The sequence below is a fragment of the Blastocystis hominis genome (assembly GCF_000151665.1).
Source record: "Blastocystis hominis, Singapore isolate B (sub-type 7) whole genome shotgun sequence assembly, scaffold_3".
Taxonomy (NCBI): Eukaryota; class Bigyra; order Opalinata; family Blastocystidae; genus Blastocystis; species Blastocystis hominis.
In genome coordinates, this window is record NW_013171838.1 from 849,135 (window position 1) to 862,613 (window position 13,479).

General features: G+C 45.4%; 1 protein-coding gene; it reads left to right on the forward strand.

Moving 5' to 3' along the window:
- Positions 1-12,195: 12,195 nt before the first annotated feature.
- GSBLH_T00003456001 (uncharacterized protein) lies at positions 12,196-12,825 on the forward strand (the record flags this gene model as incomplete). XM_013042212.1 has 3 exons in its annotated part: positions 12,196-12,276; positions 12,308-12,434; positions 12,467-12,825. The coding sequence occupies 3 exons, from the start codon at positions 12,196-12,198 to the stop codon at positions 12,502-12,504; spliced, it is 246 nt and encodes an 81-aa protein (XP_012897666.1). The 3' UTR covers positions 12,505-12,825.
- Positions 12,826-13,479: the final 654 nt, after the last annotated feature.

The following is a 13,479-nucleotide window of genomic DNA, read 5'->3' on the forward strand; positions in this document are numbered from 1 at the left end:
TTGTACGCGACGTCCTCGCTATCCGTGAATTCAGGGCGTACTTCTCTGTCAGTGTTGATCCATTGTGTCTTGATGCCTGCTTTGTTGGCGACATGTTTGAGCACTTGTGGACACTTGTTTTCATAGCTCACCTTTCCCATGAAGAAGCAGATCTTGTCGAACGAGTGAGGTATCTCGTAGCACAACTGATTGATGAGGAACGACTTGCCCGACTTGGAGGAGCAATGATGAGCGTGAATTGATTGAGGAATGTGTCCTGACAATCGAGTTCCCAATCGAACTTCATAATGCCCATGCTTTCCTTGTTCTGTCGAAGATCCTGCAATTGCTCATCAATGGTTTGCTCTGGTTGGATGTAGTCGGCTAGTTCTCGCAGTATTTTGGCATATTGCTTACTCTTCTCTTCATCAGTTTCATTCTCCATCCGTTGTTTGATGGTATCCTGCATTACTTCGGCTTGATTGAGCGTATTTTCTGTTCTTCTTGTCAATCGTTTGTTGTTATACGGACATCGATGATTGAATCGTCTTATTCGATTCTTAATAGCGAGCAACGTTGTATCAATGTTAGGAATGTATGGGGATTCTTCCATTTATTCATGGCAACCACGACAGTCACGGCAACCACGACAGCCAAAGTGAAAAAGGTAGTCACAGCAACCACGGTAGCCATTTACAGGAAATCGCAATCGAAGACACTATTCTTATCCTTGATTTTGATTTGCGTTGCTGTGAGAGTTGTGTACGAGAACTCGGTGATATTGCCGTCCTTATCTTCCTTCATGAACTCCTTGCTCTCCCCGGTTACCACAAGATCGATCGTTGCATCCTTGTATTCGCGAAGATCGGCACAGGGCACATTTCGCAGATCGATCTTAATGGGTTTCTTGTCGTTATTCACGATCTTCGTGTTCGGACTCAATTTCACTTTGAACTGGATCTCGCCATCGTATTCACTGTATGGGTGATTCTCTCTCTTCGTTTCATCGAGGATTCTTTTGAACTCTTCCGATTGCTCCTTGGGCAGTGTGATGGAGAAAGTGTTGAACAGTTTCTTCTTGTCTGTTTCGAACTTCGAGTTGTCACCAACGAAAACAATGGTAGCATCGGTGATCTTGCAGACATACTTAGCCGATTCGCCCTCTCTCTTGAATCCAGTGGAAGTGAGAGAAATGTTAGAAGTGTTGGAAAGATCGAAAACCTGAATCTTGTTGCTCATATCTATTTATATTTACTTATTGAAATCTTTAAGTGCCACTTAAGCACTCAGCGTTTTGGCACGGATCATGATGAGGTGCATCTGGGTCGTCGCTGCAACCTCGTCTTCCAACTCGATTTCGAATTGGATCTGATTCGCTGCTCGCATCGGGAACCACTCGGCTAACGGGAAGGCGAAGATTCGGAACTGATTCAACCACGTCTTGTACGTCAACAGCGTGTCGTACTCGTCGGAACGACTATTGCAAAGATAGTCCATCCATTCGAAGAACGTGTGATCAATTCCATCAGGTGTGTTCGTGTTGTCCACATTGATGATACGCTTCTGTTCACCAGCGATGTTCAATGAGATACGTTTGAATCGAATGTCCTTGAGAGTCGAGAAATCGCCATTGTCGTCCGTGAACATCATGAACATCATCTTGATGGGGAAGTTGACCAGCACACGATCATCGATGAAGTTCTGGCCAGTAGGAATACGGAACATCTTGGTCATGATCTGATTCTTCACCAACTGAGTGTCCTCAGGATCGAAGGTCGAATCATCGCTCGTCTTGTAACTGTGATACCAAAGCGTGCACGTGTCGAAGTACACACCGGTGAAAGCCGTGGCTGATGGAACAGCGTCCGGACTTATAGCGGTATTGATTTTGCCAGCATCGATGTAGAAGTATGCATCGTCGTTCGTGGGATAGATCTGAGCATCCATCTGCGTGAGATTGATGAATCGTTAGTAGTAGGGGAATGACGGGAAACACGCGGAAATCCATTTCCTACCAAATAACCGCGGCAACCCGTTTTTTGTTATTTTCGGCCATTTCCTGCCATTTCCTACCTGGTCACCTCGATGGCCATGACGGGAAACACGCGGAAATCCATTTCCTACCAAATAACCGCGGCAACCCATTTTCGACCATTTTCTGCCATTGCCTGCCTGGCTACCGTATTGTCCATAACAAGAAACGCGCGGAAACCCATGGCTGCCAATTTCGGCAAATTTCTGCAATGTTAACCTGACTTCCATTGTAGGCCATGGTATCCATGGATGTGATGGGGCAACTACGTTGCCCCGGGAGGAATCTTCGATTCCTCCCCATTGTCTTGTTGACTAAGGTAAAGAGAGAAAGACCATGCACTACTCCATGCTTATTCAAGGCTCACCTACCAACGGCTCATTTACATGGGTTAATCCGTACAAGTACAAGAATCCCTATATCACTTCCATGACTGTGTTGTTTCATCCTAATGGTTCAATGTTTAATAACGTAGACACGACCAATGTGGTTACTAACAGCAATGACGAGACTGTGACGATCCCTGCTGGTTATTACACGATCAGTGAGATCATTGCCTTGCTCAATACAATGTCTGACACGCTGTTCTCCATATCTACGAATGCCTCGTCGTTCGGCTGTATCTGGATTCAGTCTCCACACACCATTGATTTCACAGATGCACCTGACATTCGTGAGATCCTCGGCTTCGATGGACGAACGGTCATTCTACCTGCTTCGTTCAGTGGATCGAACGTGATTGATATCACGCGAAATCGCCAAGTGATCCAGGTCTACTCGACGATCGTGCGATCATCGGACCTGAAGATTGCCAACCAGAACAATAACCTGCTCACCACGATGATCATTGACGATCCAACGGCTGATTACGTGCGAACTGTGGAAGACGTGTGTATTCCAATGATCACTCGGTTTGATCAATTGATGTTCGTGTTCCGCGATATGGATGGCAAGATGATGCGATTGAACGGCGAATTCGAACTCCAGTTGACGATTGAGGACGTGTATGATGAAGTGCCTTCATCGATGGGGGAAGCTTCGCTTCCCCCGGGGGTGACGATGTCACCCCCAACGATTGTCTCTGCAAACCAGTTCAGTATGATCGAAGTGTTCGGTAATACCACCAAGAAGGAAGTGAAGCTGGACAATCCTCTGTCGTTCGACCAGTGCTACATCTCGTCTGTGTCGTTGTATACGGACTTCGTGTTGCACAACGTGCCGACTGACCAAGTGGTGCTAATCAATGCTGGCAGTACGATTCAAGAGATCGCGATACCACGCGGTGCATATGACATCGAAACGATCATTGCAAAGCTGAATGCAAGTGATGCCCTGTTCGAATTGGTGTATAGCGGTGAGAATGCGTTCCACATCACGGTAGATCACTTCTACATGATCGATTTCACGAATGCACCAGAGATCAGGTCGATCCTTGGATTCGAATCGGACACCTTGGTGAAAGGACTGGACAATCCGAAACGGTACTACCTGTCGTCCTCATGTAATCACGTGGTTGTTACTAACGGCACTGACTCGCACGTGTTGATACTGCCTACTGGATACTACACGTTCAGCGAGTTCATAGAGGCTGTGGGTGCTGAAATGGTGAAAGTGCTTCCACTCACATCCATGACGATCGAGGATGACCATGTACGCTTCAATGATCAAAGTGAATCGTGGTATTTCGATCGATCCAGCGTTGACACGACGATCGATGGTTTTGGTTGGACTCCATGGTTCAAACTGTCTCCATCAGTACAGAACCTGTGCATCGAGAGGCCTGTGGAGGTGCAATTCGATCCTGCGAATAGTGAAACCCCACCCGATGAGACGAATGATCAAGGACTTGGTGGGCATGCTTATATTGATGCGGGAACCTTTGTCGAGTATGACTGGCGATTGCGAGCGACTACATCCTTCTTCATACTGAAGCCGAAAGTGACGTACACGATGACGAATAGTGACGGATCATTGTTCAGTTCTGGTTCCTTCTACGTAACGGAAAACACGAATACACTGATGTCATTGCAAGCGTTAATGGGAACGTGCTTATCACAGTTGAATGCGGAGTACCAAGAGGCACGTGATATTACATCGTCGCACCAGGAAGCCATTGCATGGACTTCTGTCAGTGTAAACGATACAGTAACGTGGACTGCGAAGGATTATGCACCTGACCTCGAGTTTGACATGACAGCTGAGAACATGAACGTGCCTATGACGATTAACGCTGATAAGCGTGGTGGATCATTCGGACCGTTGTATTCCAAGGACAGTGTGTACAACGATAGTGTCTGGGTTGATACATCGCATATCGTTGTTGGTCTCGATGGTTATAGCGAAACAAAGACTGTGACAATCGAACGAGGATCATACAGCGCATTACAGATCGCGCAGATGATTGCTAATGGCTTCAATGCTATCGATGGATATCGGATATTTGATCGCACGGATAATAGAGGTCTGGTATACTTAGGTCCTCGTTCCAATGATCATCCTGATATGCTAGTCATATCCAATGACAATCCTTACTTGCCATTGACTCCAGGATTGACTCGCAGAATCGATTTCACCTTTCATCGCAATTACTACATCAGGATGCCCGAGTTGACAACGCCGTACGAGTTTGCGATGGCAAACATTGATGGACTAACGGCGTCGAACATGATTAATACGAGTGTGATTACGAATCGTGAAATGACTGTGTCGTTCAAACAGCCAACACGCGTTGCATATGTGGGATCTCCCTCATTCACGTCGGGTTCATTCATTGAATGGGAGCTTCCTCAAACGTACGAGACTGTTTCAGCGATGCGCTTCCCGTACGGCGTGATGAGTCTCGATGGAGAGAATGTTGAGACTGATATCACGTACACAGATGACGTTCAGACATTCACGTGGATCATACCATCACGATTGACTCAGAATGACTTGGTGTGGAAATTGAACCAGTGTTTTGACTCGGCTGCACTGGACATACGATGGAAAGCTGAGACAGATGGGTACTACATTCACGCAGACTACGTGTTCTCGTTGAGTGGTAACCTGGGAACCATAGTTCCCGCTTCAGGATCGCAATCGCATACATGGCGTATCCCTTTCGACGATGGTGTGTACTATGCCAACTATGGTCCAATGGTTGCCGAGTATCCTGTCGATATCACGAACGGTCTATCGAACATACAGCTGTATTGTAACATCGTGAAAAGCAAGACGATACCACTGCTTGTGAATGTCCCGATGGACAGCTTGTACAAGAATTACTTCTACAAGAATCGCATGTTGGTACCATGTTCTGAATTGCTTGATCGCATCGTGTACGAGTTGAAGGACGAAAATGGTGACCCGCTATCGTTCATTGGGAACGTGTACCTGCTAATCGGATTCACCGTTTCAGGAGGAAATAATAAATGAATCTAGTGTTCAACATTGCTCGAACGTACGAACATGAATTCACGAGTAACAATCTCATCAAAAGCGACATGGTAATCGATCGGATATCGATGAAAGGAGATTCGACTGGCACCTGCCTTGTCCTTGATCGAGTGAACAACATGCAAGAACGACGACAGTCTCCGTTGGTTGTATTGAACCAACGGTGTACGGAGAATGCACACATGAACGTCGTGGTACCCAAAAGTCGCAAATGGTCATTCTCGTTGACCGATAAGACCGGTGCAACGATTGCCCTGCCAATGCCGATTACGGTGTGCATTCACATCCATGTTCTACACAATAAATGAGTCATAATCGTGCACTACCGGTAAGTGTGATTAACCACAATACAGTAATTCCGAAGAACAACGAACGATACCATGAAACGTTCAACACAGTGATCATGCCTCGTGACCTTGTGTACAAGATCACTTCGATTACATGCAAGATCGATACAACGTCTCTATGGAACATTCGTGCAATGAATGTGGTGAAGGTTCAAATGCTGTCAGGGTTTGAAATGGTGTACAACGTCGGTCCTGGCTACTACTCGATTACCGAGTTATGCCGTGCGATAGCCGATTCCATCCAGGTAGACGATGTTAACCGAGCATACTTGAACAGTGATGTGGCGACCGCTGTTGACCTTAGTGGCGCACCTGATTACACGAGTATCCTCAAGTTGGAAGGTATCGTTGAGGCAGGTATGGTAGCGAGTGAACCCTACGACATCACGAATGGCATGAGTGTGATCCGAGTCTACAGTAGTATCAATGCTCAAACATTCGGTCTGAAGAGTCCGTTGATCGATAACCTGATTCATGTATCGATGGGACTGAACAACATGATCACCTGGGACAACCTATCAATTGATGTGATTGAACAATCGAACCTGGACTACATTGACTGGGTACTGACAGACGCGAATGACCGTCCGATCTCCTTGAATTCGAATGTGTACATCTCATTCACGATTTCGTGTTATTCGAAAGAGACAAAGTAAAGAAGGGGAGACGGCAAAGTCGCCCCATATTGTTCCTCCCATAGTAAATGGATGAATACGTTGCTACAATTCCAATCATTCGATACAAGCCACACAAAGTGAAGTCGAGAAACATGATGGACAAGATGTTGAATCGTTATTTCGATAAAGTCGTTGAAAGTGAATTCAATCAACAGCGAATGAGGAGCGAACAATGGCGACAGAAGCGAACCTTGTTTGATTCGTACATGAATCTCTCACCCGCTGAACGTCGCCGTGTATCCGTCTCTGACATGCGTGGATATCAAATGCAGCGAATTGATGATGAGAACGTACTGTTGTACTCATTCGAGGACAATGTGGTCTACAATGCTAAAATTGAGAGACAATTCAACAAGATCATTGTCCAATCTGTGAATCACAAGTTGTCTGACATGGAGAAACGAGCTATCTTTGATAATCCATTTGGATATGAACCTGTATCACCCTATCGTATCCGCTACCAGAGATCACAGATTCAGGTTGCGGTCTAATGGGTTGGCGATGCACAAATCGTGAATATAACTGGTGATCTTGGAACTAGCATCAACGAAATGAAGAATGCTGCTGATGCCATAACGGTTGCAGCTCAACAGATGGGAGATAGTATCAACACAGTTACTCAACAGAATGCAGCGATTATCAATGATTTTGCTGGCTTGCGAGACGATGTGACAGAACAAGGTGATCCAAATCGAGATGTCCTGCTGTGGAATGACGATAATACTACGGCATATAAAAGAGGTGTGACACACACTACGAAACGAGGTAGTACGAAATATAGAGATTTGGTAGCTGAAGGTCGCGTTGAACGTGATCGGTGGTTGATCAAACCTGAACAACAACCTCTGAATGTGACGAATCAGATCGTACAACAGATGGATGTGACGTCCATTATCAAGAAGTTGGATGCAAGTGATTGCTGTGATGAACAGCTTTGATATCCAGGTGAACCTTGGCAATATTTACATAGCAATAGCTTATGTAGCACAACGAATCAATTTCCTGGAAGATAAGGACAAGGGTTATCCTAAGATGTTAGAATTGTTGGAAGGTGTACAAACAAAATTGACAAATACGAACGATGGAATCAAGTCGTTGAGTGATAAGTATGCTGAAGTGGCAAAAAGCATTGCAACAGGAGATGACAATTTGATCCAGAAAATTGGTGACTTGGTAAATCAACAGAAGGCTGTGATTGAGGAGAGTAATAGATATCTGCAAGGAGTCGAAGCTCGTCTCCAAGGAATTGAAAACAAACCTGATCCTCCTGCAATTGCTGATATCCAAGCATTGATTCCAACACAAAGTGAAATGCGAATCGATGGATTGACAGAGTTCATGAAGGCGCAGTACAATGATTTCTTGAAACAATGGCTAGAGCGAAACAGCTTCATTCAGCAATTTGTATCTGCTGAGTTGGCAAAAGCATATGATGAGATCAACAAACGGTTGGTTGAATCATTCAATCGATTCACACCTTTGATTCAAAACGTGTCCAATGAATTGCAGACTACGAATCAGAATCTGATAGCTCTTGGCAATGCGGTTGCAGAAGAGGGAAAGGCAACTAGGAAACAACTATTGGATGGTACGAATGCTCTGGGCAACCAATATGAACAAGGACAAGCTCAAACAACCAAGTTAATCAAAGATTCTACGGGTGCAATTGTTAATCAACTCACTGACAATCAGACTAAAACTGGTAACCTGTTGACAAATGGATTCAATTCCATGAGTAGCCAACTCACTGACAATCAGACTCAAACTAACAACCTGTTGACAGATGTTGGTAATGCAGTTGTTGATGGACATGCTCAAACTGGTCAGCTGCTTACTACAATGAGTAATCAATTTGCTAATACTCAGCTGTCCCGGGAACAATTATATCAACAATTGTATCAGCAGAATATGAGAGGAATCCAGAACTTAATGGATGCCATTTGGCAATCATATGAATATTTCCGGAATCAGCCACAAATTCAACCTGTGATTGTACTGGACGGTCGTCAATCTGAAAGTGTAAATGCTAGTTTCACACCTCAAGCAATCGATCAAGTGAATCGAGCTGCAGCCTTGATTGACGCGTATGAAAGTAAAGATTCTAATTCCACCAAGGAAAGTTGGGAAAGCGATGATACTCGCTAAGATTTCATTGCTTTCTCAAGTTTGCTTGCTCGCAATTTCAACAATCCTGTTTTCGCTCAATTCGCAAATGACCTTGGATTCTCACATCTCTTCAGGGCTTATCGTGATCGAAATGAAGACACCGAACTGATGAGTTTCTTCATACGAGTAGCTAATAGTAAGGACCTAACTCCTGATTATTTGGACTACATGAAAAACAAGATCAAACGGTTTGCTGTCAATGTAGATCAACAATTCGAGCAATATCTGCAAAATACGTACAACACGATCAAGGATATGTTCATTACACAGGGTTTCAATGGCTAAATGAAGACGGACAATTCGCTTTTCACTTTGACTTCATAAATGGCAATTCCATTCACTGTTGATATATCTGCCTTTTATGGCGAACCCGATTTCCGAGAACAGGATAGTGGAACGATTGTGGATCGACGCAAGACATTGAATCTTCACAAGGAACTCGAAACACCAGTAAACAACACACCAAAGAGAGCCAAGAAACGATCACCGAAGCGAGCTCCAGCGAAAAGTGCTGGTGCCATTGGCTTCAAGGACACCGGTGGTGCTATTGGCTTCAAGGAAGGTGGAGCAGCAGGGGGAAGCACAGCTTCCCCCTCGGCGGAACGAAGTTCCGCCGGTGCATGTAAATCTAATGCTTCTGGTGGTGCCATTGGCTTCTCTTCGGACACAGGTGGCGCACTGGCATTCAATGAAGCGCAATTGATGAACGAGCTGACCGGACTCAAGAAAGGTGGGGCACTTGGTACCATCGCTGCCACGATCATCCCAGCGCTCATTCAGATGGCTCCACAGATCATCTCGAGTCTCAAAGAGCTAGTGAAGGGTAAGGAGGGTGGCGCGCTGAAATTCGGTGGTGCTTCTGCTGTGTTCCTCAATGGAATCAACCCTAGCGATTACGACGACGTGTTGAAGACCATGAAAGCCATTGAACGACAAAGTAAAAACATCGAAGTCCGAGGTGGAGCCTTGTACGCCGGTTCAAGTCGTGTTGGCACGTTCTTCAAGAATGCCTGGAACAAGATCAAAGGTTGGTACGACAACAATGCGGACAAGTTAAAACCCATCACCGATATTCTGGTGAATGCTGGCACGAATGCTGCGAATAACGCGATCAACAAGGGTGTGAACTATGTGAGCAACAAGACAGGATCGGACACCGTGAAGCAGCTCGCGAATGTGATAGGTGACATGGCAAAGGGTACGGTGAGCGATGTGGCAAACCAGATTCAGGGAAAGGAAAGCAAAGCTGGCACTGGTTACGATATTTCTGACCTGGACAACGAGACACGAGCAATTGAAGTCCAGACGAAAAAAAAGAATCGCATTCTCACAGCCCTTCCACAGAACGAGAACAAGATAGAGAAGTCAGTGATCCGAAGGAGAGTGTACTGAGGGACAGCAAAGCTTCCTCCGTACTGAAGAAGCTCTACACCCACGGCTACATGAATGTGGATGCTGAACCAATGACTTTCGATGAAGTTCGAAAACTGGCCAAGCAACTCGAGATACCCGACTTCGATGTGATGGAATTGGACAAGTACAAGAGACTGGCCAAAGAGTACAAAGAACCGGCGAATTGCATCATCTGGATACCCTTTGAAGACGGTGGTAAGCTCGGTCACTTTGTTTCTTGCTTCCGTGAAGACGACGGAACACTGAACTACCAGGACAGCTTTGGTGAGATGAATGACTTCCCGTTGACAGGTACGAACCGTGTGTTCCGTGTGAACAAAGTGAAATACCAGTCGATCTTTGCCAACAACTGTGGCTACTTGGCACTCCTTCACTTGTACACGCACGACGCTGTTGACCCAGCTATCCAGAGGGTGTAAGGGGAAGGCGAAGCTTCCCCGGGGGCACGTATTGTCCCCTACTGTAACTATTGTACTTAAAAGAGTTCAATACATAAATACAAATAGAAATGAAATTCGAAGAGATTGACTTCTACGACTACAAGATTCGTATGTGCCTTGATAATGGTATTCGAATGTACCTTGTCTCTGATCTGTTGAGACAGTACAACGAGAAGCACGGTACAAACAAGCTATTCAAGAATTACCTACAAAACAAGCAGACCCAAGAACTGATCGAACATATGGCAAAAAGCGTAGGCTGGAATTCCAGCCTACGGTCTGAAGGTGAAAATAGTGCCAAAAACAGTCATTCTACAGTAGGTCGGAATTCCGACCTACCGTCAAATGGCACCCAAAACGACAAGTTTGACATTTGCGACGTGATTCAATACATCACGACATCATCGTCTGTCGGTACAAACAAGGGTTACATAGTATGCGAGGAACTGCTCCATGCTTGCCTTATGTGGGCAGATCCTGCATTTGCCTGCGATGTGCTTAGATTCCTAACACGTCTTCGACAGGAGGACAATGACTACCTTCGAAAGGCAAACGAAGAGCTGACCCATGAGAACAAGGAATTGAAGGATCGCCGTGTGCCAAATAAAGTAGGTCAACAATGGTACTTTTTCATAACGTACATCGTTGAAAATGATGATAATGTGCACATCTATTCACAACATGTTAAATCAGATAAATGGAAGAGTACATGTTCCAAAATGGATAGAGAGGGACGTGTATGTGTGTATAGAGTGAAAGACATACCGAATGGTTTCACGTTCAAAGACGAGATCGATAAAATCCTTTTAGACTTGTGTAAGAAGTATGGTGGGAAAAAGGTACGTAAGACTCATTATACGATTCCAATGGATGTATGGGAAAAAGAGAGATTTGACATTATTCCAGAAATAGAGAAAGAAGCAAAGCAGGCTCGTGTTGACCTTGGTTGGCGAAGTGACTTGGATGGTTAGCCCAAAGTAAACATGGTCGATCCTTTTTCACTTTGGCCATCACGGTTATGTCAAGTCGTACTTGGAACGCAGTCCCTTACCTCGGGACGACTTCGTCGTCCCGGCGGGACAAAGTCCCGCCATGCCTTTCTTCTGCTTGGTAGAAGTGTCGCTCGTGTAGTTCTGTGTTCCATCTCTCGGTTTCTGTACGAACTGGAATTCCTTGGTGTTGATGGCTTTGCTGTAGTCCTGTGGTTTGATTTCAACGGCTTCTTTGATGTCCAAGAGATTGTACGTGCGTCCCTTATTCACTTTGGAGGCAACGAAGTTGCCTCGGGAGGAAGCTTCGCTTCCTCCCTCTTTGGTCTTCTTATTGTCGGAAGTGCGTCCAAGTTCCTCTTCGAGTTGCTGCACTTGTCGTTGCTTCTCTTCCACTTCTTTGCGTTTTCGTTCATCACTCAATGCCTTCGGTAACTTCGATCGCATCTTGTTGATTGCTTGTTGTTTGCTACTCAGCTCGTATGGGACGTACTCGACCAGTGAATCATCGTCCAGGTAGTACCATCGTGTGTGCATGCCCATCTGGATATCACGAAGTACCTCGCTCAAATTGGACGGCGGTGGTATCTTCATTTTGCGCCACAAATCCTCTCGTCCAAGGATATCGTAGTACAAGAAGATTCGAGTGGCGTTGTCCAGAATCTTGTTGCTCAACTTGGTGAATCCTTGGAATGCAATGAAGCAACTCGTCTTCCGATGTCGACTCATGCAAGCCATGGTGTCCATGAAGTTCACCACCCAGTGATCGTTCGGCTTCGTATATTAATCGTCGAAGATGTAGATCGAGGGGTATGTGGTGTCATTGTAGATCGCCACACTTGATCCATCGTCATTCAATTGTTTGTACGCGACGTCCTCACTATCGGTAAAGTCAGGACGTACTTCGCTATCCGTGTTGATCCATTGCGTCTTGATGCCTGCTTTGTTGGCGACATGTTTGAGCACTTGTGGACACTTGTTTTCATAGCTCACCTTTCCCATGAAGAAGCAGATCTTGTCGAATGAGTGAGGTATCTCGTAGCACAACTGGTTGATGAGGAACGACTTACCCGACTTGGAAGGAGCAATGATGAGTGTGAATTGATTGAGGAATGTGTCCTGACAATCGAGTTCCCAATCGAACTTCATAATGCCCATGCTCTCCTTGTTTTGTCGAAGGTCTTGCAATTGCTCGTCAATGGTTTGCTCTGGCTGGATATAGTCGGCTAATTCTTTCAGTATTTTGGCATATTGCTTGCTCTTCTCCTCATCGGTTTCATTCTCCATCCGTTGTTTGATGGTATCCTGCATTACTTCGGCTTGATTGAGCGTATTTTCTGTTCTTCTCGTCAATCGTTTGTTGTTATACGGACATCGATGGTTAAATCGTCTTATTCGGTTCTTGATCGAGAGTAGTGTAGTGTCTATGTTGGGAATGTACGGACTATCTTCCATTTATTAGGGAGGAACTTCGTGGGAAGCCGAAGGCTTCCCGGGGCAACGCAGTTGCCCCTATTTACTTTGGTTATCACGACATCCGCGATGCCCAAAGTGAAAAAGGAATCTATCACACATACCTCTTACAAGAAATCGCAATCGAAGACACTATTCATACTCTTGATCTTGATTTGAGTTGCCGTGAGTGATATGTACGAAAACAGACGGGGGGAGGCTTTGCCTTCCCCCGGGGCAACTTCGTTGCCCCTCGTATCACCATTTTTGCCCTCGAATTCATTGCTCGTACCAGTTACTACGATATCGATCGTTGCGTCCTTGTATTCGCGAAGATCGGCACAGGGCACATTTCGCAGATCGATCTTGATAGGCTTCTTGTCGTTATTCACGATCTTCGTGTTCGGACTCAATTTCACTTTGAACTGGATCTCACCTTCGTATTCACTGTACGATCGACTATCTCTCTTCGTCTCATCAAGAATTCTTTTGAACTCTTCCGATTGCTCCTTGGGCAGTGTGATGGAGAAAGTGTTGAACAGTTTCTTC